At 42.3% G+C, this 27,786-nt stretch overlaps 1 protein-coding gene across 1 annotated transcript in view; it reads left to right on the forward strand.

Moving 5' to 3' along the window:
* muc5.2 (mucin 5.2) overlaps nucleotides 1-27,237 on the forward strand; it is a 36,953-nt gene extending 9,716 nt beyond the window's left edge. The window contains exons 17-46 of the mRNA XM_087311675.1: nucleotides 13-142; nucleotides 230-476; nucleotides 714-754; nucleotides 859-962; nucleotides 1,079-1,230; nucleotides 1,378-1,516; nucleotides 1,609-1,719; nucleotides 1,844-2,023; nucleotides 2,111-2,350; nucleotides 2,455-2,611; nucleotides 3,475-3,606; nucleotides 3,800-16,360; nucleotides 16,463-16,620; nucleotides 16,726-16,900; nucleotides 17,026-17,261; nucleotides 17,804-17,987; nucleotides 18,098-18,275; nucleotides 19,374-19,558; nucleotides 19,642-19,711; nucleotides 19,795-19,907; nucleotides 19,995-20,026; nucleotides 20,278-20,425; nucleotides 21,573-21,662; nucleotides 22,329-22,369; nucleotides 22,463-22,600; nucleotides 22,766-22,864; nucleotides 22,967-23,089; nucleotides 25,108-25,147; nucleotides 25,260-25,377; nucleotides 26,769-27,237. Coding sequence (XP_087167801.1) covers nucleotides 13-142; nucleotides 230-476; nucleotides 714-754; nucleotides 859-962; nucleotides 1,079-1,230; nucleotides 1,378-1,516; nucleotides 1,609-1,719; nucleotides 1,844-2,023; nucleotides 2,111-2,350; nucleotides 2,455-2,611; nucleotides 3,475-3,606; nucleotides 3,800-16,360; nucleotides 16,463-16,620; nucleotides 16,726-16,900; nucleotides 17,026-17,261; nucleotides 17,804-17,987; nucleotides 18,098-18,275; nucleotides 19,374-19,558; nucleotides 19,642-19,711; nucleotides 19,795-19,907; nucleotides 19,995-20,026; nucleotides 20,278-20,425; nucleotides 21,573-21,662; nucleotides 22,329-22,369; nucleotides 22,463-22,600; nucleotides 22,766-22,864; nucleotides 22,967-23,089; nucleotides 25,108-25,147; nucleotides 25,260-25,377; nucleotides 26,769-26,934 — 16,488 coding nt within the window. The 3' untranslated portion in view covers nucleotides 26,935-27,237. The remainder of the gene's footprint in view (nucleotides 1-12; nucleotides 143-229; nucleotides 477-713; nucleotides 755-858; nucleotides 963-1,078; nucleotides 1,231-1,377; nucleotides 1,517-1,608; nucleotides 1,720-1,843; nucleotides 2,024-2,110; nucleotides 2,351-2,454; nucleotides 2,612-3,474; nucleotides 3,607-3,799; nucleotides 16,361-16,462; nucleotides 16,621-16,725; nucleotides 16,901-17,025; nucleotides 17,262-17,803; nucleotides 17,988-18,097; nucleotides 18,276-19,373; nucleotides 19,559-19,641; nucleotides 19,712-19,794; nucleotides 19,908-19,994; nucleotides 20,027-20,277; nucleotides 20,426-21,572; nucleotides 21,663-22,328; nucleotides 22,370-22,462; nucleotides 22,601-22,765; nucleotides 22,865-22,966; nucleotides 23,090-25,107; nucleotides 25,148-25,259; nucleotides 25,378-26,768) is intronic.
* Nucleotides 27,238-27,786: the final 549 nt, after the last annotated feature.

A 27,786-nucleotide genomic window follows, 5' to 3' on the forward strand; every position in this document is an offset into this window, starting at 1 on the left:
CATTCTCTGCAGAGGTGCGTCTATGACACCTGCAAGTGTGCAGATATCAGGAAGTGCATCTGTGCGGCTGTGTCCACTTATGCCCATGCTTGTGCTGCAAGAGGAATCATTCTCCAAGGCTGGATGGATTCAGACCCTTGTGGTATTATCTATATTATCTATTTGAATAACGTTCTGTTGATTTGGGGACAAATAAACAATTCGTAATAAGTGTTCATTCTATGCATAGAATCTGAGTGTTCAGAGAACATGAAGCACTCCTACGGTATGACTGGCTGTGGCCTCACCTGCCGTTCTCTCAGTGGACAAGAAAACACCTGCCAAGGGTCCTTCACACCTGTAGATGGCTGTGTTTGTTCTGAGGGAACCTACCTTAATGAAGAAGGCATCTGTGTGCCTGCTGACCAGTGTCCTTGTTACAGCGGTGACCAGGTCATAAAACCTTCGGAAGTATCCCACGTAGATGGTCTAACATGGTAAGTTCCTCAATTAACATCCAATGCATTGACGATAGTTTCCCAGAGATGGGTTGTGGCTGTAAGGGCATCTGCTGCGTAAAAAATATGCTGGATAAGTTGGCGGTTCATTCCGCTGTGGCGACCCCGGATTAATAAAGGGACTAAGCCGACAAGAAAATGAATGAATGAATGAATGAATTGACGATAGAATACCAATGCAACCATTAGTAACTCCTGAATTGCTCAATTTTACAGCACCTGTAAACTTGGCAAACTGCACTGCTCCAATCCTGAAAGTAAGTTTCAACTTTTTTTTATTCTGCAATTCCACCAGTCAAATTCATTATCATCACTTGATATGTGCAATATTTTCTCATCCATGTGCTTGTTGTGTGTATAGCCTGTGTTGCTCCAATGGTGCTCTTCAAATGCTCAAATTATGAACCAGGAAAAAAGGGCACAGAGTGTCAGAGAACATGCCAGAAACAAGACCTAAACAATTGTGTAAGTTTTAGAAATTTCCACATTATTTTGGCCACAAAAAAAATGTGCAGGTCTCAGCTAAGAAGAAATGAGGGTTACCAATGCTAAACCTTTCTGGGTTTTTGTTTTGGCTGTAGGTGAGTACAGGGTGTGTATCAGGGTGTATGTGTCCAGATAACCTTCTGGCTGATGGACAAGGTGGATGTGTGGAGAGGGAAAAATGTCCCTGTGTCCACAATGGAGTCACCTATTCATCTGGAGGACAAGTTCAAGAGGACTGTAACACCTGGTGAGCCAGCGTTCTTAGCAATAGGAAATAAATTACAAATATATCATCACATGTGCGCTTAAGTAATATTATGAGATTCCCTATATAGGTGGTAAATTGGTGCAAACCATTAAAAGGCAGAATCTATGAATTATGTCTATATTACAGCACATGCAGAAATGGGATGTGGGATTGCACGGAAAAAGAGTGTTACGGCACCTGCACCATCTATGGTGAAGGTCATTTCATGACATTTGATGGCAAGAAATATTCTTTCCATGGAGACTGTGAACAAATCTTAGTCCATGTATGTTTTTCATCAATTTTGGCCTTTCCAAGTTAGAAAGAAAATTAGATTACAACCTTATTACAATCTTACAATTTGTTTGGTTTCTCTAGGATTACTGCAATACAGACCAGAGTCCATACTCTTTACGCCTTGTCACAGAGAACATTCCATGTGGCACCTCTGGAACCATTTGCTCCAAGTCCATCAATCTTTTCTTTGGGGTGAGGATACATCTTAGCTAAAAGTCAGCTTGAGTATGCAAGCAGCATATATCATGAGAAAAGACTGTTCAATTATTAATTCTGTTGATGGATACCTTTCTAACTGACTATTTCAATACTGCAGAGATACAAACTGATTTTATCAGAGGAGAAAGAAATTCAAGTTGTTGAAAGCAATGGCACAGATTACCAATACCAAATCCATACTGCTGGGATATACAATGTCATTGAGGTCAAAGGTCTGCTGAACTTAATCTGGGACAGTAAAACAAGTGTGATGCTCCAACTGCATCCCAAGTTTAAGGTAAGCATTACCCCTTTGTACACAAACAAATCAATTCATTTTCCCGTTTATTCACTCACCTTAACATTAACTTGATCTCTATGACAGGGCAAGGTGTGTGGATTGTGTGGAAACTTTGATGGTAATGCTAACAATGACTTTATGAAACATGATGGAGAAGAAGTCACCGATCCAGTGGTATTCGGGAATAGCTGGAAGTCGAATCCAGGCTGTCCGGATGTGAGCAATGTTATGAACCCATGTGAAAAGAATCCACACCGGAGTGCCTGGGCTATCAAACAATGCAGCATCATTACAAGCCCTGTCTTTTCAGACTGCCATTCACGTGTAAGTAAAATTATATACTTAGTGCATTCTGAAAATTTTGTTCTTCTGGACTTTGCCCTTATTGTTTCCATGCCTGAAATAAAAAAAAGTTTTGCTGTCTCTAGGTGGACTCTGGCCCATACTATGATGCCTGTGTAAAGGACACCTGTGCATGCGATAGCGGGGGTGACTGTGATTGTTTCTGTACTGCAGTGGCTGCTTATGCTGCTGAATGCCGTAAAACCGGTGCTTGCGTAGCATGGCGAAGCCCAAGTATTTGTCGTAAGTCCAAACTGTTTAAGTCAGAATTACTATCATAGAGATCCAAATGGAATTGTAATGCTGTGTTCACACCAGACGCGGAACGTGCGGATAAATCGTACTATTCGTGCGCATTTAGCCGCATGAACATTTGAGTTTACTCACTTCATTAGTGCGTCAAACCCCGCTTCATTCGCGTGTCAAATCCACTTCAGAACAGACGCGGATTCGCGTGATGGGCATGGCTTCTGTCTGCCCGGTTACTTTAGCTTCATAGCTAAATGGCTAACATGGATTTTATGTAAAAAATAACAGTGTTTATGTGCTTTATGAAGACTGAAAAACAGCGTCGATACGTTTAGGGTCGTGTCTGAGTCCACTACATCCTTTCAGAGGTGCATCCAGCTCTGTGAGCTCATAAACTCCTCCAGAAACTTAACCTGGATGACGGAGGCTTTCAGCGGTGCTTCTGACTGAGCCAAGTCGAGTTTGATGAACTGTTGTCGGTGAAGGCTGGAGGATTTCCCTCGGAACACCAACAACAGGTTCTACGTTACAATCACGCCCCCACAAGAGCAAGCTTCTGATTGGTTAACGCGGCGCGAATGTACGATGAAGTTCAGATTATCGAACTCGAGAGATTCGCGTGAAACGCTTGTTAAGCGCGTTTAAACACTCAATTCGTGCCGCGCCATTCGCGCAATTTGCGCCATTCGCGCATATCCCGCCGCAGGATGTCTATCCGCGCGTTTGCATTGACTTAACATGTAAATCACTCGCGCTTGACGCGCGTTCCGCGTCTGGTGTGAACGCAGCAAAGATTTAAATTTCTTATCATATGTATTTGGATCTTCTTCATTGTCAATATGTGCTTGTTCTTGCAGCTTTATTCTGTGACTATTACAACAACCCTCCAAGTGAATGTGAATGGCACTATAAAACCTGCGGATCGACCTGCATGAAAACTTGCAGAAACCCATCAGGAACTTGCTCCAATCAAATTCCCCTCCTAGAAGGTATGTCATTTTCAAACCTTTAAACAAAGGATTTTGTACAATTAATAGTTTGCAGAGGAACAAATTACTTTAGAGAAAATAATTAGTAAATGAAAATATTTTTATTAATACATACATTTGCTGATGTCAAGACATATAATAAAAGGAAATGTGTATCTTGCTAATTCCATTTGGCCTTTAATTATTCTCCTAGGATGTTTTCCTCAGTGTCCTTCTGAAAGACCATTTTTGAGAGAGGACAACAGGAAATGTGTTACAGAGGCAGAATGTCTTTCTCTCTGTACTTATGATGGCAAGATATACACGACTGGAGATGTAATGTACGATACCACAGATGGGAATGGTACATGCTTTACAGCTGTGTGTGGATCCAATGGAGAGATAATAAGAAGCATTAATAAATGTATGACAACAACTACACCATTCACGTTCACAACTCCACCCCAAACACCAACACCTTCATCACCCGAGACATATACTTCTATTACTGCTGCAACACCTTCGACAGAGAGGCCACAAACATCCGAATCGCAAAGGCCAAAAACAACTACTACAACTTCTGGTCCAACAACAGAAACATCACAAGGAATTTCTACTGCTGAAACACCATCTACAGTATTACCACTTCCAACATCCACAGCAACTACAACTGCTAGTCTGCCAACTTCAACATTACCTGGAGTTACCACTGCTGGTACAACTGAAACTACATCTACAAAAATGCCAACACAAAAAAAAACAGAATCCCCATCAACAGCTATTACAACTGCAGGACCACCAACATCTCCTGAAGTTACTACTACTGTTACTGGTGAAACACCATCTACAGTAGTGTCACCTTCCACAACAAAAATAGTGCCGTTGACAGATACCACAACTGTCAGTCCACCAATACCAACAGCACCACAAATATCAACTACTGCTGTTACTGCTGAAACACCATCTACAGAAATGCCACTTCACACAACAACAGAAACCCCATCAACCGTTACTACAACTGCTGCACCACCAACACCACCAGCAACTAAAGTTACTAATGCTGTTACTGGTGAAACACCATCTACAGGAACACCACCTTCAACAAAAACAGAAACCCCATCAACAGCAACTACAACTGCTGCACCACCAACACCAACAGCTCCTCAAGTTACTACTGCTGTTACTGCTGAAACATCATCTACAGGAACACCACCTTCCACAAAAACAGAAACCCCATCAATCGCTACTACAACTGCTGCACCACCAACACCAACTGCTCCTAAAGTTACCACTGCTGTTACTGCTGAAACACCATCTACAGAAATGCCACGTCACACAACAACAGAAACTCCATCAACCGTTACTACAACTGCTGCACCACCCACACCAACAGCTCCTGAAGGTACTACTGCTGTTACTGCTGAAACACCATCTACAGGAACACCACCTTCAACAAAAACAGAAACCCCATCAACAGCAACTACAACTGCTGCACCACCAACACCAACGGCTCCTGAAGTTACCACTGCTGTTACTGTTGAAACACCATCTACAGAAATGCCACTTCACACAACAGAAACTCCATCAACCGTTACTACAACTGCTGCACCACCAACACCAACTGCTCCTAAAGTTACCACTGCTGTTACTGCTGAAACACCATCCACAGGAACACCACCTTCCACAAAAACAGAAACCCCATCAATTGCTACTACAACTGCTGCACCACCAACACCAACAGCTCCTGAAGTTACTACTGCTGTTACTGCTGAAACACCATCTACAGGAACACCACCTTTCACAAAAACAGAAACCCCATCAATTGCTACTTCAACTGCTGCACCACCAACACCAACGGCTCCTGAAGTTACTACTGCTGTTACTGCTGAAACACCATCTACAGGAACACCACCTTCCACAACAACAGAAACCCCATCAATCGCCACTACAACAGCTGCACCACCAACACCAACACCTCCTGAAGTTACCACTGCTGTTACTGCTGAAACACCAACTACAGGAACACCACCTCCCACAAAAACAGAAACCCCATCAATTGCTACTACAACTGCTGCACCACCAACACCAACGGCTCCTGAAGTTACCACTGCTGTTACTGCTGAAACACCATCTACAGAAATGCCACTTCACACAACAGAAACTCCATCAATCGCCACTACAACAGCTGCACCACCAACACCAACAGCTCCTGAAGTTACTACTGCTGTTACTGCTGAAACACCATCAACAGGAACACCACCTTCCACAAAAACAGAAACCCTATCAATCGCTACTTCAACTGCTGCACCACCAACACCAACATCTCCTGAAGTTACTACTGCTGTTACTGCTGAAACACAATCTACAGGAACACCACCTTCAACAAAAACAGAAACCCCATCAACAGCAACTACAACTGCTGCACCACCCACACCAACAGCTCCTGAAGTTACCACTGCTGTTACTGCTGAAACACCATCTACAGAACTGCCACTTCACACAACAGAAACTCCATCAACCGTTACTACAACTGCTGCACCACCAACAACAACAGCTCCTGAAGTTACCACTGCTGTTACTGCTGAAACACCATCTACAGGAACACCACCTCCCACAAAAACAGAAACCCCATCAACTGCAACTACAAGTGCTGCACCACCAACACCAACGGCTCCTGAAGTTACCACTGCTGTTACTGCTGAAACACCATCTACAGGAACACCACCTCCCACAAAAACAGAAACCCCATCAACTGCAACTACAACTGCTGCACCACCAACACCAACGGCTCCTGAAGTTACCACTGCTGTTACTGCTGAAACACCATCTACAGGAACACCACCTCCCACAAAAACAGAAACCCCATCAACTGCAACTACAACTGCTGCACCACCAACACCAACGGCTCCTGAAGTTACCAGTGCTGTTACTGCTGAAACACCATCTACAGAAATGCCACTTCACACAACAACAGAAACTCCATCAACCGTTACTACAACTGCTGCACCACCAACACCAACGGCTCCTGAAGTTACTACTGCTGTTACTGCTGAAACACCATCTACAGGAACACCACCTTCCACAAAAACAGAAACCCCATCAATCGCTACTTCAACTGCTGCACCACCAACACCAACATCTCCTGAAGTTACTACTGCTGTTCATGCTAAAAAACCATCTACAGGAACACCACCTTCAACAAAAACAGAAACCCCATCAACAGCAACTACAACTGCTTCACCACCCACACCAACAGCTCCTGTAGTTACTACTGCTGTTACTGCTGAAACACAATCTACAGGAACATCACCTTCAACAAAAACAGAAACCCCATCAATTGGTACTACAACTGCTGCACCACCAACACCAATGGCTTCTGAAGTTACCACTGCTGTTACTTCTGAAACACCATCTACAGGAACACCACCTTCCACAACAACAGAAACCCCATCAATCGCCACTACAACAGCTGCACCACCAACACCAACGACTCCTGAAGTTACCACTGCTGTTACTGCTGAAACACCATCCACAGGAACACCACCTTCCACAACAACAGAAACCCCATCAATCGCCACTACAACAGCTGCACCACCAACACCAACGGCTCCTGAAGTTACCAGTGCTGTTACTGCTGAAACACCATCTACAGAAATGCCACTTCACACAACAACAGAAACTCCATCAACCGTTACTACAACTGCTGCACCACCAACACCAACTGCTCCTGAAGTTACTACTGCTGTTACTGCTGAAACACCATCTACAGGAACACCACCTTCCACAAAAACAGAAACCCCATCAATCGCTACTTCAACTGCTGCACCACCAACACCAACATCTCCTGAAGTTACTACTGCTGTTACTGCTGAAACACCATCTACAGGAACACCACCTTCAACAAAAACAGAAACCCCTTCAACAGCAACTACAACTGCTGCACCACCAACACCAACGGCTCCTGAAGTTACCACTGCTGTTACTGCTGAAACACCATCTACAGGAACACCACCTTCCACAAAAACAGAAACCCCATCAATCGCCACTACAACAGCTGCACCACCAACAACAACAGCTCCTGAAGTTACCACTGCTGTTACTGCTGAAACACCATCCACAGGAACACCACCTTCAACAAAAACAGAAACCCCATCAATCGCTACTACAACTGCTGCACCACCAACACCAACAGCTCCTGAAGTTACTACTGCTGTTACTGCTGAAACACCATCTACAGGAACACCACCTTCAACAAAAACAGAAACCCCATCAATCGCTACTACAACTGCTGCACCAGCAACACCAACAGCTTCTGAAGTTACTACTGCTGTTACTGCTGAAACACCATCTACAGAAATGCCACTTCACACAACAACAGAAACTCCATCAACCGTTACCACAACTGCTGCACCACCAACACCAACAGCTCCTGAAGTTACTACTGCTGTTACTGCTGAAACACCATCTACAGGAACACCACCTTCAACAAAAACAGAAACCCCATCAATTGCTACTACAACTGCTGCACCACCAACACCAACTGCTCCTGAAGTTACCACTGCTGTTACTGCTGAAACACCATCTACAGAAATGCCACTTCACACAACAGAAACTCCATCAACCGTTACTACAACTGCTGCACCACCAACACCAACATCTCCTGAAGTTACTACTGCTGTTACTGCTGAAACACCATCAACAGGAACACCACCTTCCACAAAAACAGAAACCCCATCAATCGCTACTTCAACTGCTGCACCACCAACACCAACATCTCCTGAAGTTACTACTGCTGTTACTGCTGAAACACCATCAACAGGAACACCACCTTCCACAAAAACAGAAACCCCATCAATCGCTACTTCAACTGCTGCACCACCAACACCAACTGCTCCTGAAGTTACCACTACTGTTACTACTGAAACACCATCCACAGGAACACCACCTTCCACAAAAACAGAAACCCCATCAATTGCTACTACAACTGCTGCACCACCAACACCAACGGCTCCTGAAGTTACCACTGCTGTTACTGCTGAAACACCATCTACAGAAATGCCACTTCACACAACAACAGAAACTCCATCAACCGTTACTACAACTGCTGCACCACCAACACCAACTGCTCCTAAAGTTACCACTGCTGTTACTGCTGAAACACCATCCACAGGAACACCACCTTCAACAAAAACAGAAACCCCATCAACAGCAACTACAACTGCTGCACCACCAACACCAACAGCACCTGAAGTAACTACTGCTGTTACTGCTGAAACACCATCCACAGGAACACCACCTTCCACAAAAACAGAAACCCCATCAATTGCTACTACAACTGCTGCACCACCAACACCAATAGCTCCTGAAGTTACCACTGCTGTTACTGCTGAAACACCATCTACAGGAACACCACCTTCCACAAAAACAGAAACCCCATTAACTGCGACTACAACTGCTGCACCACCAACACCAACAGCTCCTGAAGTTACCACTGCTGTTACTGCTGAAACACCAACTACAGAAATGCCACTTCACACAACAGAAACTCCATCAACAGTTACTACAACTGCTGCACCACCAACACCAACGGCTCCTGAAGTTACCACTGCTGTTACTGCTGAAACACCATCTACAGGAACACCACCTTCAACAAAAACAGAAACCCCATCAACAGCAACTACAACTGCTGCACCACCACCACCAACAGCACCTGAAGTAACTACTGCTGTTACTGCTGAAACACCATCCACAGGAACACCACCTTCCACAAAAACAGAAACCCCATCAATTGCTACTACAACTGCTGCACCACCAACACCAACTGCTCCTGAAGTTACCACTGCTGTTACTGCTGAAACACCATCTACAGAACTGCCACTTCACACAACAGAAACTCCATCAACCGTTACTACAACTGCTGCACCACCAACACCAACAGCTCCTGAAGTTACTACTGCTGTTACTGCTGAAACACCATCTACAGGAACACCACCATCCACAAAAACAGAAACCCCATCAATCGCTACTTCAACTGCTGCACCACCAACACCAACATCTCCTGAAATTACTACTGCTGTTACTGCTGAAACACCATCTACAGGAACACCACCTTCAACAAAAACAGAAACCCCATCAACAGCAACTACAACTGCTGCACCACCCACACCAACTGCTCCTGAAGTTACCACTGCTGTTACTGCTGAAACACCATCTACAGAAATGCCACTTCACACAACAGAAACTCCATCAACAGTTACTACAACTGCTGCACCACCAACACCAACAGCTCCTGAAGTTACTACTGCTGTTACTGCTGAAACACCATCTACAGAAATGCCACTTCACACAACAGAAACTCCATCAACAGTTACTACAACTGCTGCACCACCAACACCAACGGCTCCTGAAGTTACCACTGCTGTTACTGCTGAAACACCATCTACAGGAAAACCACCTTCAACAAAAACAGAAACCCCATCAACAGCAACTACAACTGCTGCACCACCAACACCAACAGCACCTGAAGTAACTACTGCTGTTACTGCTGAAACACCATCCACAGGAACACCACCTTCCACAAAAACAGAAACCCCATCAATTGCTACTACAACTGCTGCACCACCAACACCAACTGCTCCTGAAGTTACTACTGCTGTTACTGCTGAAACACCATCTACAGGAACACCACCATCCACAAAAACAGAAACCCCATCAATCGCTACTTCAACTGCTGCACCACCAACACCAACATCTCCTGAAGTTACCACTGCTGTTACTGCTGAAACACCATCTACAGGAACACCACCTTCCACAAAAACAGAAACCCCAATAATTGCTACTACAACTGCTGCACCACCAACACGAACGGCTCCTGAAGTTACCACTGCTGTTACTGCTGAAACACCATCTACAGAAATGCCACTTCACACAACAGAAACTCCATCAACTGTTACTACAACTGCTGCACCACCAACACCAACATCTCCTGAAGTTACTACTGCTGTTACTGCTGAAACACCATCAACAGGAACACCACCTTCCACAAAAACGGAAACCCCATCAATCGCTACTTCAACTGCTGCACCACCAACACCAACTGCTCCTGAAGTTACTACTGCTGTTACTGCTGAAACACCATCCACAGGAACACCACCTTCCACAAAAACAGAAACCCCATCAATTGCTACTACAACTGCTGCACCACCAACACCAACAGCACCTGAAGTAACTACTGCTGTTACTGCTGAAACACCATCCACAGGAACACCACCTTCCACAAAAACAGAAACCCCATCAATTGCTACTACAACTGCTGCACCACCAACACCAACTGCTCCTGAAGTTACTACTGCTGTTACTGCTAAAACACCATCTACAGGAACACCACCTTCAACAAAAACAGAAACCCCATCAATTGCTACTACAACTGCTGCACCACCAACACCAACTGCTCCTGAAGTTACCACTGCTATTACTGCTGAAACACCATCTACAGAAATGCCACTTCACACAACAGAAACTTCATCAACCGTTACTACAACTGCTGCACCACCAACACCAACAGCTTCTGAAGTTACTACTGCTGTTACTGCTGACACACCATCTACAGGAACACCACCTCCCAAAAAAACAGAAACCCCATCAATCGCTACTACAACTGCTGCACCACCAACACCAACAGCTCCTGAAGTTACTACTGCTGTTACTGCTGAAACACCATCTACAGAAATGCCACTTCACACAACAGAAACTCCATCAACCGTTACTACAACTGCTGCACCACCAACACCAACATCTCCTGAAGTTACTACTGCTGTTACTGCTGAAACACCATCAACAGGAACACCACCTTCCACAAAAACAGAAACCCCATCAATCGCTACTTCAACTGCTGCACCACCAACACCAACATCTCCTGAAGTTACTACTGCTGTTACTGCTGAAACACCATCAACAGGAACACCACCTTCCACAAAAACAGAAACCCCATCAATCGCTACTTCAACTGCTGCACCACCAACACCAACTGCTCCTGAAGTTACCACTGCTGTTACTACTGAAACACCATCCACAGGAACACCACCTTCCACAAAAACAGAAACCCCATCAATTGCTACTACAACTGCTGCACCACCAACACCAACGGCTCCTGAAGTTACCACTGCTGTTACTGCTGAAACACCATCTACAGAAATGCCACTTCACACAACAACAGAAACTCCATCAACCGTTACTACAACTGCTGCACCACCAACACCAACTGCTCCTAAAGTTACCACTGCTGTTACTGCTGAAACACCATCCACAGGAACACCACCTTCAACAAAAACAGAAACCCCATCAACAGCAACTACAACTGCTGCACCACCAACACCAACAGCACCTGAAGTAACTACTGCTGTTACTGCTGAAACACCATCCACAGGAACACCACTTTCCACAAAAACAGAAACCCCATCAATTGCTACTACAACTGCTGCACCACCAACACCAACAGCTCCTGAAGTTACCACTGCTGTTACTGCTGAAACACCATCTACAGGAACACCACCTTCCACAAAAACAGAAACCCCATTAACTGCGACTACAACTGCTGCACCACCAACACCAACAGCTCCTGAAGTTACCACTGCTGTTACTGCTGAAACACCAACTACAGAAATGCCACTTCACACAACAGAAACTCCATCAACAGTTACTACAACTGCTGCACCACCAACACCAACGGCTCCTGAAGTTACCACTGCTGTTACTGCTGAAACACCATCTACAGGAACACCACCTTCAACAAAAACAGAAACCCCATCAACAGCAACTACAACTGCTGCACCACCACCACCAACAGCACCTGAAGTAACTACTGCTGTTACTGCTGAAACACCATCCACAGGAACACCACCTTCCACAAAAACAGAAACCCCATCAATTGCTACTACAACTGCTGCACCACCAACACCAACTGCTCCTGAAGTTACCACTGCTGTTACTGCTGAAACACCATCTACAGAACTGCCACTTCACACAACAGAAACTCCATCAACCGTTACTACAACTGCTGCACCACCAACACCAACAGCTCCTGAAGTTACTACTGCTGTTACTGCTGAAACACCATCTACAGGAACACCACCATCCACAAAAACAGAAACCCCATCAATCGCTACTTCAACTGCTGCACCACCAACACCAACATCTCCTGAAATTACTACTGCTGTTACTGCTGAAACACCATCTACAGGAACACCACCTTCAACAAAAACAGAAACCCCATCAACAGCAACTACAACTGCTGCACCACCCACACCAACTGCTCCTGAAGTTACCACTGCTGTTACTGCTGAAACACCATCTACAGAAATGCCACTTCACACAACAGAAACTCCATCAACAGTTACTACAACTGCTGCACCACCAACACCAACAGCTCCTGAAGTTACTACTGCTGTTACTGCTGAAACACCATCTACAGAAATGCCACTTCACACAACAGAAACTCCATCAACAGTTACTACAACTGCTGCACCACCAACACCAACGGCTCCTGAAGTTACCACTGCTGTTACTGCTGAAACACCATCCACAGGAAAACCACCTTCAACAAAAACAGAAACCCCATCAACAGCAACTACAACTGCTGCACCACCAACACCAACAGCACCTGAAGTAACTACTGCTGTTACTGCTGAAACACCATCCACAGGAACACCACCTTCCACAAAAACAGAAACCCCATCAATTGCTACTACAACTGCTGCACCACCAACACCAACTGCTCCTGAAGTTACTACTGCTGTTACTGCTGAAACACCATCTACAGGAACACCACCATCCACAAAAACAGAAACCCCATCAATCGCTACTTCAACTGCTGCACCACCAACACCAACATCTCCTGAAGTTACCACTGCTGTTACTGCTGAAACACCATCTACAGGAACACCACCTTCCACAAAAACAGAAACCCCAATAATTGCTACTACAACTGCTGCACCACCAACACGAACGGCTCCTGAAGTTACCACTGCTGTTACTGCTGAAACACCATCTACAGAAATGCCACTTCACACAACAGAAACTCCATCAACTGTTACTACAACTGCTGCACCACCAACACCAACATCTCCTGAAGTTACTACTGCTGTTACTGCTGAAACACCATCAACAGGAACACCACCTTCCACAAAAACGGAAACCCCATCAATCGCTACTTCAACTGCTGCACCACCAACACCAACTGCTCCTGAAGTTACTACTGCTGTTACTGCTGAAACACCATCCACAGGAACACCACCTTCCACAAAAACAGAAACCCCATCAATTGCTACTACAACTGCTGCACCACCAACACCAACAGCACCTGAAGTAACTACTGCTGTTACTGCTGAAACACCATCCACAGGAACACCACCTTCCACAAAAACAGAAACCCCATCAATTGCTACTACAACTGCTGCACCACCAACACCAACTGCTCCTGAAGTTACTACTGCTGTTACTGCTGAAACACCATCTACAGAAATGCCACTTCACACAACAGAAACTCCAACAACCGTTACTACAACGGCTGCACCACCAACACCAACAGCTCCTGAAGTTACTACTGCTGTTACTGCTGAAACACCATCTACAGGAACACCACCATCCACAAAAACAGAAACCCCATCAATCGCTACTTCAACTGCTGCACCACCAACACCAACATCTCCTGAAGTTACTACTGCTGTTACTGCTGAAACACCATCTACAGGAACACCACCTTCAACAAAAACAGAAACCCCATCAACAGCAACTACAACTGCTGCACCACCCACACCAACTGCTCCTGAAGTTACCACTGCTGTTACTGCTGAAACACCATCTACAGAAATGCCACTTCACACAACAGAAACTCCATCAACAGTTACTACAACTGCTGCACCACCAACACCAACGGCTCCTGAAGTTACCACTGCTGTTACTGCTGAAACACCATCTACAGGAACACCACCTTCAACAAAAACAGAAACCCCATCAACAGCAACTACAACTGCTGCACCACCAACACCAACAGCACCTGAAGTAACTACTGCTGTTACTGCTGAAACACCATCCACAGGAACACCACCTTCCACAAAAACAGAAACCCCATCAATTGCTACTACAACTGCTGCACCACCAACACCAACTGCTCCTGAAGTTACTACTGCTGTTACTGCTGAAACACCATCTACAGGAACACCACCATCCACAAAAACAGAAACCCCATCAATCGCTACTACAACTGCTGCACCACCAACACCAACGGCTCCTGAAGTTACCACTGCTGTTACTGCTGAAACACCATCTACAGGAACACCACCTTCAACAAAAACAGAAACCCCATCAACAGCAACTACAACTGCTGCACCACCAACACCAACTGCTCCTAAAGTTACCACTGCTGTTACTGCTGAAACACCATCCAAAGGAACACCACCTTCAACAAAAACAGAAACGCCATCAACAGCAACTACAACTGCTGCACCACCAACACCAACAGCACCTGAAGTAACTACTGCTGTTACTGCTGAAACACCATCCACAGGAACACCACCTTCCACAAAAACAGAAACCCCATTAACTGCGACTACAACTGCTGCACCACCAACACCAACAGCTCCTGAAGTTACCACTGCTGTTACTGCTGAAACACCAACTACAGAAATGCCACTTCACACAACAGAAACTCCATCAACAGTTACTACAACTGCTGCACCACCAACACCAACGGCTCCTGAAGTTACCACTGCTGTTACTGCTGAAACACCATCTACAGGAACACCACCTTCAACAAAAACAGAAACCCCATCAACAGCAACTACAACTGCTGCACCACCAACACCAACTGCTCCTGAAGTTACCACTGCTGTTACTGCTGAAACACCATCTACAGGAACACCACCATCCACAAAAACAGAAACCCCATCAATCGCTACTTCAACTGCTGCACCACCAACACCAACTGCTCCTGAAGTTACTACTGCTGTTACTGCTGAAACACCATCTACAGAAATGCCACTTCACACAACAGAAACTCCATCAACAGTTACTACAACTGCTGCACCACCAACACCAACAGCTCCTGAAGTTACTACTGCTGTTACTGCTGAAACACCATCTACAGAAATGCCACTTCACACAACAGAAACTCCATCAACAGTTACTACAACTGCTGCACCACCAACACCAACTGCTCCTAAAGTTACCACTGCTGTTACTGCTGAAACACCATCTACAGGAACACCACCTCCTACAACAGCAGAAACACCATTAACAGCTACTACAATTGTCAGTGCATCGAGACCAACAGCACCACAAATATCTACTACTGCTGTTACTGCTGAAACACCATCTACAGGAACACCACCTCCCACAAAAACAGAAACCTCATCAACTGCAACTACAACTGCTGCACCACCCACACCAACGGCTCCTGAAGTTACCACTGCTGTTACTGCTGAAACACCATCTACAGAAATGCCACCTCCTACAACAGCAGAAACACCATTGACAGCTACTACAATTGTCAGCCCACCGATACCAACAGCACCACAATTGTCTACCTCTGCAGTTACTGAAACACTGTCTACTAGAACACCACCTTCCACAAAAACAGAAACCCCATCAACAGCTACTACAACTGCTGCACCAACAACACCAACTACTCCTGAAGTTACCACTGCTAATACCGCTGAAACACCATTGACAGAAACAACAACCTGTTACTGCACATTTGCAAATCAAACATTTCCACCTGGTAAGAATGTAATAATATAAGTCTTTCATATTTCCCATACAGTTTTGGGGAGCTTGTGAAATTCCTGAGCTATAATCTGAACCACATTTTGTTATTCCATAGAGTCCGTCATCTACAATATAACAGATAAAGCGGGTTGGTGCTACTTTGCTTACTGTAACTCCAATTGTGTTAGTGAAATAACACAGAAGCCATGTCCTCAGACTACTACGATTCCACTTTCAACAGTTCCAAACGACTGTATCGATGTCAACAAAAAGGTTAAAAGAAAAACCTTACTCATGTACAAAATGCTTTTTTAATTTGTAAATAGATAACCAGGATTGTTCATCTTCATTGATCACTTTTATTTGAACCTTTAACAGAATGGAGAGTCATGGAATGAAGGGTGTACCACTAAAACCTGCATAAATGGCAAAGTCACCACAAGCCCTGTACAGTGTGACTCTGCAGATTCTGACATACCTACATGTGCCAATGGGCTTAAGCCTGAGAAGGTTTATTATAATAATGGCTGCTGCACTAAGTACGAATGTTCATGTGAGTTTAAACCATGTTCCATGAAACTTGTTTAAATTAATAAATATTGTGTATGATAAGATTATTAACAGTGTCCTTAGAAATGCACCCTACTTTACTTTGGTTATTGTTTTCTGAATCAACAGGTCAATGCAGTGGCTGGGGTGACCCTCATTACAGTACTTTTGATGGAACATATTATGTATTCCAAGGGATCTGCGACTATGTGTTGGTCCAAGAAATCATTCCAAGATACAATATCAGTGTCCACGTTAAAAACAATTATTGTGAGGCTACAAATAAATATGCTTGCCAAGATTCTGTGATTGTGAAGTACAAAGGCTATAAAATCAAGCTAGCAAGTAACACTGAACAGATTCAGGTGAGTCAACCACAAAGATCACATACTTTTGAAAGACTTGCTCTAAAATGCATTTACTTCTAATCAAATACATTATCACTGCCCTGCTGAAAAATACAGCTTAAACCAGCCTAGGCTGGTTGGCTGGTTTTAGCTGGTTGACCAGCCTGGTTTTAGAGGGTTTTGGCCATTTCCAGGCTGGTTTCCAGCCATTTCCAGCCTGGTCTTAGCTGGTCAGGCTCGAAAAAAGACCAGCTAAATCCAGTTAAAACCAGCTTGACCAGCCTGTTTTAAGCTGGACATAGCTGGTTTTGGCTGGACTCCCAGCCTGGCTCGGCTGGTCAAGCTGGTTTTAGCTGGTCATCTCCCAGCTTGACCAGCTAAGACCAGGCTGGAAATGGCTAGAAACCAGTCGACCAGCTAAAACCAGCGAACCAGCCTAGGCTGGTTTAAGCTGGATTTTTCAGTAGGGTGCTAAAATGACTTGACATACTGTAACTAGCACATATATGCTAGAATGGAAAAAAGTAACCCAAGTCCCTTAAAATCCCTTTTGCCTACAGGTCTCTGTCAATGATGTTGTGAAGGTCCCAACTTTCTTGAATGAAGACTTCTCCATTACAACCTCTGGCATGGCAGTAATTCTGAACATCAAAGAAATCAAATCTGAGATTGTAGTCAGTCATCAAGGCTTTAAGATCAATCTACCATTCTCATACTTTAAAGGCAATACAGAAGGACAATGTGGTAAGTACAGTATGACGCCTTTCCAGCAATAAATGTAATCATGATGAATTAAATTTCAGGCAAAAACTTTCCCAAATAAAAAGATTGCTGAAAGGATGTTAATATTTTAGGTGTTTGTGACAATGATGCCACAAATGACTGCCGACGTCCTGATGGAACAATTGATCAGTCATGTGAGCAAATGGCAGCATTGTGGGCAGATTCCCCAGGATGTGAATCTCCACCACCACATCCAAGCGAACCTATTCCTACCTGCACAGCACAAATCTGTGAGGTCATCAAGAGCGAGTAAGGAAAAGCTAACCATTTTTTACCTCTTCACCACAGGTCATTTGGATCACCTAAATTGCAACCCTGCTGAAAAAAACAGCTTAAACCAGCCTAGGCTGGTTGGCTGGTTTTAGCTGGTCGACCATGCTGGTTTTAGAGGGGTTTTGGCCATTTCCAGGCTGGTTTCCAGCCATTTCCAGCCTGGTCTTAGCTGGTCAGGCTGGGAGATGACCAGCTAAAACCAGCTTGACCAGCTTAGCCAGACTGGGAGCCCAGCCAAAACCAGCTATGTCCAGCTTAAACCAGGGTGGTCAAGCTGGTTTTAGCTGGTCATTTTCCAGCCTGACCAGCTAAGACCAGGCTGGAAATGGCTGGAAACCAGCCTGGAAATGGCCAAAACCCCTCTAAAACCAGCCTGGTCAACCAGCTAAAACCACCCAACCAGCCTAGGCTGGTTTAAGCTGGATTTTTCAGCAGGGAAGCTAAACAAACTTACACAATAAGTTGAGCCAGTGTAACTGTATCCAGTTGAGTTCCCTCAGACAATTTTAAACAACCCCTTTATCCAACATTAGTCAGCCAACTGGTTGTATTAACCAAACTTACTAGTTTAAATGTGCCAGTGTTATTTTATCCAGCCCACACATATCAATCCAATTAGAATTCCAAAATACCAAAAGATAAGGATTGAAGATACCAAAATAATGACTGTTTCCAAACAACTCCTCTCCATTGGTCCGCAAACATATAGTTTCTCCCCAAACTCATGCCAATTTGTATCTAAGCCACTCAGACCACTCAAAAACTACAATTCTATTTGATATCAAATTAATGACTATTTCAAACAAGCCCTGAATCCGCAATTGGTCAGGGAGTTGACTCCTAAACTTAGCTTATTCAGAGCACGCAAACAAACTGTTATTGAATCTAATCCTAAGATAATGTCCATAATAAAACACCCCAGTTATCTACCATTGAACCATCAACATAGTTGCACCCCAACGGTTTAGCCAATGTTATTTTATCCAGTCCATTCAGACTCAAACAAATTACAAATTATCGATCTATGATATACTTCAGTTTATGTTTCCTCCCTAACTTTTGTACTTTTTCCAGTTTGTTCAAGAGCTGCCATGACATCGTTCCCTATCAAAGCTACTATGAGGCATGTACATATGATGTGTGCTACAAAAGAAATGATACCATGGCCTGCGCTAGTTTAGAGGCCTATGCACAGCTATGTGGTCAAAAGTCTGTCTGTGTGGATTGGAGAGGCTCAGATGACCTCAACGGACAGTGTGGTAAGAAAGTACTATGAACCCACCATAGCAAATCTTTTAATTCTGATTGCATCCTGAATCTCCTAATTGTCAACGATTTATAGGATACAACTGTGGTGATCACAAGGTCTACCAGGCATGTGGGCCTAAAGTGGAAAAAACCTGCAGTACAAGGTAACAACTCTTCATCACATATCAATAGGTGGAGCTGTACTGACTTCACTGCATTGTGAACATTGTGCTTGACCTACAATCAGATACAACGAGATGTTTGCGGAAAATGGCGATCAAACGTTCATGGAAGGTTGTTTCTGTCCTGAAAACACATATCTACTTAGTTCAACAACCGATCAATGTACACCTACTTGTGGTAAGTATTACAACTTTATTGACTTTTTCTGTATTTGTTACATTAATATGCCTTGAGATCAAACTGTTTTGTATTTCCTACATGTAGACTGCATTGGCCCGGATGGATTTCCAAGACAGGTTTGTCATTGCATTACATTTTCCAGGATAGCAAACTTAAATCTAGTCCTTATACCTAAGATTGATAAATGTATGTAAATACCAAAGCTAAATCATTACACTATAGCAAAACAACACTAACATTAATAAAATGGCAGATATTACAGATGTTTTACTCTTGTAACCAAAGTATATCTTGCATTTGAATACTATCAGCTCAGTTTTTGACATCAATCATAATCCCAACTTACATATAACTATTTTTAATTTAGCCTGGAGACTCGTGGGTTGTCAACTGTACAACATACAAGTGCTCAAGTGAGAGTTTTGGTGTTGTCCAAGAGCCTATGAACTGTCCAAAAATAAAGCCCTGTCATGAAGGATACAAAAGCGTAATTGAAAACTGCTGTCCGACCTGTGGTGAGTATCCAAATACAACTACAATCATATAGCTAAACATTCATTCATTTTCTTGTTGGCTTAGTCCGATTATTAATCCGGGGTCGCCACAGCGGAATGAACCGCCAACTTATCCAGCAAGTTTTTACACAGCAGATGCCCTTCCAGCTGCAACCCATCCCTGGGAAACATCCACACACACATTCATACACTATGGACAATTTAGCCTACCCAATTCGCCACTGCTTCGCCCTATAGCTAAACAGACTAAACTAAATAAATATGGCCACAATCTGACTTTGTTTATGATTCAATAGAAACAAAAACAAAAATAATTCATGAAAAGGCAAAAGTCAAGCAAACATTTTGTGTGTTTAATAGATGTCTAATAGATGTCTAAGCATAGATGTCTTAGTTAAAACGAGGCTAAATTTGTGCTGTTTATGGAAATCTTATAGACGTCTAACATAAGTTCAAAAGTAGACTCAAAAAGACAGAAATGAACGATAACAACGATAGACAACTAGTCTATTTTTGGACTTTTGTTAGACATCTATTATATGTCTACACACAAAATTGCTTGGTGGGAAACAGCTATCTTTAAGCCAAAAAGATGGGGGAAATGCTAGCCAATATAATCAGTCATTCCTTTATTTATTGTTTATTATTTAAAATAATGTCAATGATTATTAGTACAGATTATCTGAAAATATAACCACATGGAATTAGAGCCTGTAAACTAGGGATGCTCCGATCAATCAGCCGGAGATCATTCTATGACTCGATTTTATGACTCGATTGGTACTCGCTAAACTGGCCAATCACATGAACTGATTGTAAGTGTTTGTTTATGGGCTTACAAGCAGAGGAAGATCCATTTTTACTTCTAATGCATCAATATGCGCTCCAAATTTTTTTTGATCGAGACATGTTGAATTCTTCTTCCATCATTTGCAGTGTTTTCAATTTGCATTGTTAGCCATTATTCATAGCAGGGGGAAAAGTGCTTTATGCTATGGCAAAATTATATAAAGCTTGAACCATTAGAATCGGTACTCGGCATTGGCTCCAAAAATCTTGATCGGAGCATTCCTACTGTAAACACACCATATAAAATGCAACAAAAAGCATTTCACCCTCATTTACATAATCCTTTCTGCCCATTCAGTCTGTGATACCAGCCTGTGTCCAATGAAGTGTGATGTGGGATATGAGCTTTCAGAAGAAATACCTGAACACCATTGCTGTCTACACTGTGGTGAGTCTCAAAAAAATGTACACTAGCATTTTTAAACTTCAAATATATTTTTTTCTACAAATAATACCAACTTTACAACTTTTGGGATTTACAGAGCTTTGATGCAACCCACTTAACACACCAAAGTAGCAAAAATTGTTATAATAGTAGTTTAATTTCAATTTTAATTTAATTTAATTTCACAATTTTCTCAATGGTTCTAAACCTTTATGAATTTCTTTTTTCTCTTGAACACAAAACAAGATATTCTGAAGATTGGTGGAAAAATAGCATCCACTGACATGCAAAAAAACAATGTCATTGAATTGACAAGTAAAGTCAGTGGCTGTTTTTTCCAACATTCACTCTAACAAATGCTGGGTTCCACACAATTCCTTAATGTTGTCCCAAAACAAATCGATTAAGTTAACTTAATCATTCTTACAAATTTAAGTAGATTGAACATAAAACAATTAAGTTGTTCCCAAAAAAAACTAAGAATTGTGTTGTTTTAATACATTTTAGATAAGTAGTTTAAACAAGCAGCAAATGTCATTGTTTGAGTGTAATTCAACAGAAGAAACTGGTTTGGAACAAGTGGCAGATGATTAAATGATGACAGAACTTTCATTTTTGAGAGAACTATGCCTTAAGCAATTTTTGACACTGTATATTTGTTCTGTCTAGTGCCGAAAGACGTTTGTGTGCACAATAACACTGAGTATCAGGTGAGTTGTTGAGTTTATACTAACTAGTAACACCAACAGTAAAATGTTCTCTAATAATGGCTTTTTGTTTGTTTGTTTGTTCGTTTTTTGTAGCCTGGAGTTAAAATCCCCACAGAGCCTTGTATGGAATGTCACTGTCATATGGATAAGGATAAAGATATGGATGAAGACAGACATAGTAAACTACACACTGTGACTTGTGTTAAAAAAGTCTGTACACCTTGCTCTGAGGTAATCATTTCAACTAATGTTAGTGATTAAAATACATTGGGAATGATTTATATTCTGAATTCCAACAGTAAACTTTGAGTTCTGAAGCATACACATCATAGGCTCCTACATTCAATGTTTCCAAATGATCGAGTAAAATTTGATTGAATCTTTTTGTGCTCCAAGGGCTTTGAGCTTGTGGAACAAGAAGGAGAGTGTTGTGGAACGTGCAAGCAGAAGTCCTGCATTTATACAGCGCCAGATAACACCACTCACACTCTTCAGGTACAAACCTTTCTTCAATTGTCTACGCATTTATTCAAACACACCTTCTTTATTTGTTCTGCAGTACTTATTTCAGCCTATATCTCCCTTTTTTTCTTTTAGCCTGGAGAGGTCAAAAGTCATCACAAATGTGAGACTCTTACCTGTCGTGAAATTGATGGTGTGTTTGTGACAGAGAAGATCAAACCTAAATGCCCTGACTTTAATCCTGATGACTGTGAGGCTGTAAGTAGTGGTTGATAAGATATTACCACTAATCAAATTTCCACTTTGTTTACTGTTATATGTACTCTTCATGAATATGTATTAACTCAAGTTCTCAAAGAATATAGTCAAATTTCACTCAACCCAATTCTTAAGTAATCTTTATACAATTAAGTGAAGTTTATTTATAAACTAATTTCGAGAGGATCACGTTTGCTTGCAGCCGGTCCCGCATTATACAATTTCTGATTCGCCGATCACACGATTCCTAAGCCACTATAAATACCCTAAGTTCTATATAATAGCCATATTCCAGGGATGTAACGTATCAGAATTTCACGGTACGATAATACCTCGGTATGAATGGCACGGTACGGTATTTATTGAATAATTTACAGGAAAAACAAAACTAATGAAAAGACTCGTAAAAAGTGCCAAAAGTGTTTATTTACCTTAGCTCTGAACATGTCAATGACATACAAATCAGCCATCTATCTGTAAGTTTTGAAACAGGAACTTCAATTTTTTAATTTTAATAACAAAAAACTATTAAACCATATATAAAAAAATAAGTTTCAATTTAGTATTGTTGAAAACTCATCACATTCAACATTTAATCACTCACTCACTTAGATAGAGATGGGTTTTTTTAAGGAAAATTATCATATAACTATAATCTGGTAAAAGCTGGGATCTCTGGGCATGTCCCCTGCATCCGGAAAAAAAAACCTCTCATTTGGGACTGAGGTTTCTGGGACTGAGAGATATGATTTAGCCAAGGTTGACAGCAGTGGGTAACGCTGTGCATTGTCTTTCCACCACTTGAGAGGACAAGTCATGAGTGAGATAGAGGTCTCTTTGCGGTACAAGTCAATGTCTGCATTAATCTAACAAGTGTGCTGTGTTCTGCAGTCCCCATGACTGTTTTTAGTCGTATTCCCTGACTTATAATTCACCACAGTCTGGCAGTGCCTGCATATTGTTTTTTACTTTGTCTGTCACCTTTTCTCCTTTTTCGTATCTTTTTAGAAAGAAACCGAAATGCTTCCACACATCCGATTTAAAACCCGCTTTAGGTTCGATCATTTCCAGCTCTTTTTCTTCCCCGCTACTAGCAACACACTCCATTTCCGCATTACTGGATCTGTAGTGACAAAAGACAGCAAAGGATGATGGCCACGCCTAGGCTGATGGGAATTGTAGTTCCCGCTACCTCCTGTTCGCTTCATTCGCCTAAGCAAACTTTTCTCAGAAATATAGTTTTATTGAGTCATGCGCCTACGGTAATATTGAAAAAAATTACTATTGCGGTATGACGGTATTTACAATATTGTTACATCCCTACCATCTTCGTTTTGAAGAATCCCCCCTTCCACCCCTACTCCTCCTCCTTTCCTAGATGGGTGGCACGTTGGCCCAGTGGTTAGCACTGTTGCCTCACACCAAGAACGTCACTAGTTCTAGACCTTACCAAGCCAGTCGACGTCTCTGTGCAGAGTTTACACGTTCTCCCCGTGCTTACATCGGTTTCTCCCTGGTTCCTCGATTTCCTCCCATCGTCCAAAAACACGCAACTTAAGTTTATTGACTAATCCAAATCGGCACCATTGACATGGTCCTAGTAAGCAGTTATCTCATAAAAGCAATCACTATCTGTTCATTAGCTACTACAGCATAGTTCTCAAGATCTACCTGAGCTCAAACTCCCCTCTCGCCTTACAAATGGGAGGGAGCCCTGGGCTCGAGGATCTAATGAGCTTAGGACAGCATGCCGAACTAGCTTTATAATCAATCATCAGCTAAATGTGAACACTTGAAATAAATAGCTCAAAGCTTGAATGTTTTGAAGCACCAATGGAGGATAATTTGCTCATTTCATTTGATGCAGACACCAGAATGGGACATTTAACTTTTAACTCTTACAAGAATGTAAAATACAAATATTACAATACCAATAACTTATTAATAATACACTTCAACAGTGTGTGTGATTGTGGTTTATTTTCCACTAATGCTGAAATCTTTGACTGTTTTTAAAGGGAACTGAGAGATTTGATGACGACGGATGTTGCAAGATCTGTAAGAAACTCTTTAGTTGATGTTAATTATTTGCTTATATATGTATATGTATGCATATATAATAGCTATTGACCACTACCACTAATGCTTGTCCAATTCTGTATTTCCTTAGGCAAGCCAAAGACCTGCATTGTTCGTAAAAACACCACACATGTGAATGCAAATGACTGCAAGTCCATCAGCCCTATAGAAGTGACTTCCTGCAGTGGTCACTGTGGCACCCAATCAATGTAAGGACACATGCACATCTAACAGCCACTATCTGGGAATTTTTTGTCTCACAAAACACAAGTGGACAATGAGAAATTTAAGTGTAAATGGAGTCTGAAATGATCCAGAGGATGTCAAAAATGCATTTGATGTTCGTATTGCTATGATTCATATAGCTTTCATAGTGTAAAAAAAAAGGAGATCAACTCAACTAATTCCAATAGCCTTTATAATCCAGCTACTTATCCAATTCTAAAGCACATGCTATAGCTAGACTGGGTTTTAAACTTTGATGTCTGAAATTGATTGGTTTGAAAGCATTTAGCATTCTCACATAGTCGTTTTTAAAGTTATTATGCAAGTTGTAGTGATGTAACGATATCAAAATTTCACGGTACAATAATACCTCGGTATGAATGGCACGGTACGGTATTTATTGAATAATTTACAGGAAAAACAAAACTAATGAAAAGACTCGTAAAAAGTGCCAAAAGTGTTTATTTACCTTAGCACTGAACATATCAATGACATACAAATTAGCCATCTATCTGTAAGTTTCAAAACAGGAACTTCAATTTTTCAATTTTAATAACAAAAAACAATTAAACCATATTAAAAAAATAAAGTTTCAATTTAGTATTGTTTAAAACTCATCACATTCAACATTTAATCACTCACTCACTTAGATAGAGATGGGTTTTTTAAGCAAAATTATCATATAACTATAATCTGGTAAAAGCTGGGATCTCTGGGCATGTCCCCTGCATCAGAAAAAAAAACCCTCTCATTTGGGACTGAAGTTTCTGGACAGAGAGATATGATTTAGCCAAGGTTGACAGCAGTTGGTAACGCTGTGCATTGTCTTTCCACCACTTGAGAGGACAAGCCATGAGTGAGATAGAGGTCTCTTTGCGGTACAAGTCAATGACTGCATCAATCTAACAAGTGTGCTGTGTTCTGCAGTCCCCATGACTGTTTTTAGTCGTATTCCCGACTTATATTTCACCACAGCCTGGCAGTGCCTGCATACTGTTTTTTTCTTTGTCTGTCACCTTTTCTCCTTTTTCGTATCTTTTTAAAAAGAAACCGAAATGCTTCCACACATCCAATTTAAAACCTGCTTTAGGTTCACACACTCCATTTCCGCATTACTGGATCTGTAGTGACAACAGACCGCAAAGGATGATGGCCACGTCTGGGCTGATGGGAATTGTAGTTCCCGCTACCTCCCGTTCGCTTCATTCGCCTAAGCAAATTTTTCTCAGAAATATAGTTTTATCGAGTCATGCGCCTACGGTAATATTGAAAAAAATTACTATTGCGGTATGACGGTATTTACAATATTGTTACATCCCTAGTAAGTTGTGCTACTTAGAAATGGAGCTAATTAGAGCATGTTCATCTTGCACAGGTATTCAATGGAAAACAGCATCATGATGCACAGCTGTTCTTGCTGCAGAGAGGAGAAATTCGTCACTCGTCAAGTGAAGCTGAAGTGTGCCGATGGCAGAGAGATCGTCCACGACTATGTTTACATTGAGAGCTGCACATGCACTCCTACCAAGTGTGGTGATTAGACACCATGAAGACTGGGTTAAATAAAGCTGACCTTAATCAAAGCTTTTCCTTTGATTACTGCTGATTTGTGATAAATTACTTAAGAAAATAATACTTGAAGTAATAATAAAAGCAATGTGTGTGTGCATGTGTGTGTGATCTATCAAAACTTCTTCATGCATTTTTTCTAGGGATATGGCTTTCACTTTAAATGTTTACTTCTGTTTTTTTCAAGCTTTTTTCTATGATGTAATGACATTTCTAAATATTTGTAATGGAATTAGGCGAATGATCAACTCAATAAAGAGGTCAACCAGCAACAATTTAATTTCAGTGCATTCAATTTCCCAAATAAAGGGTCAAAATCATCTATACTAAGTTTGGTCACATTCTCAACTGCTTTTATTCATGCATTAATTTTCCCTCGGCTTAGTCTCTTGTTTATCAGGGGTCACCACAGCGGAATGAACCACCAACTATTCCGGCATATGTTTCTCGCAGCAGATGCCCTTTTAGCCGCAACCCAGAACTGGGAAACACCCATACACTCCCACATTCACACACACTCATACACGATGGCCAATTTAGTTAATCCAATTCAACTACAGCACATGTGTTTGGACTGTGGGGGAAACCGGAGCACCCGAAACCCACGCCAACATGGTGAGAACATGCAAACTACACACAGAAATGCCAACTGGCCTAGCCAGTGTCCTGACCTTTTGTCCTACCGATCAGATTAAGCTGCCAACACTGTATTTGAATAGTACTTGGGTTGAGGTTAGGGAATGGGTGGGTTAGAGCGATATTACAGCTTCATATCACACTAATCCACATTGAAATTTACACTGGTAGCAAAATCTGATGGGTAA

Source organism: Danio rerio, chromosome 25, assembly GCF_052040795.2.
Source record: "Danio rerio strain M-AB ecotype USA chromosome 25, GRCz13ab, whole genome shotgun sequence".
In the NCBI taxonomy this organism is placed as follows: Eukaryota; Metazoa; Chordata; class Actinopteri; order Cypriniformes; family Danionidae; genus Danio; species Danio rerio.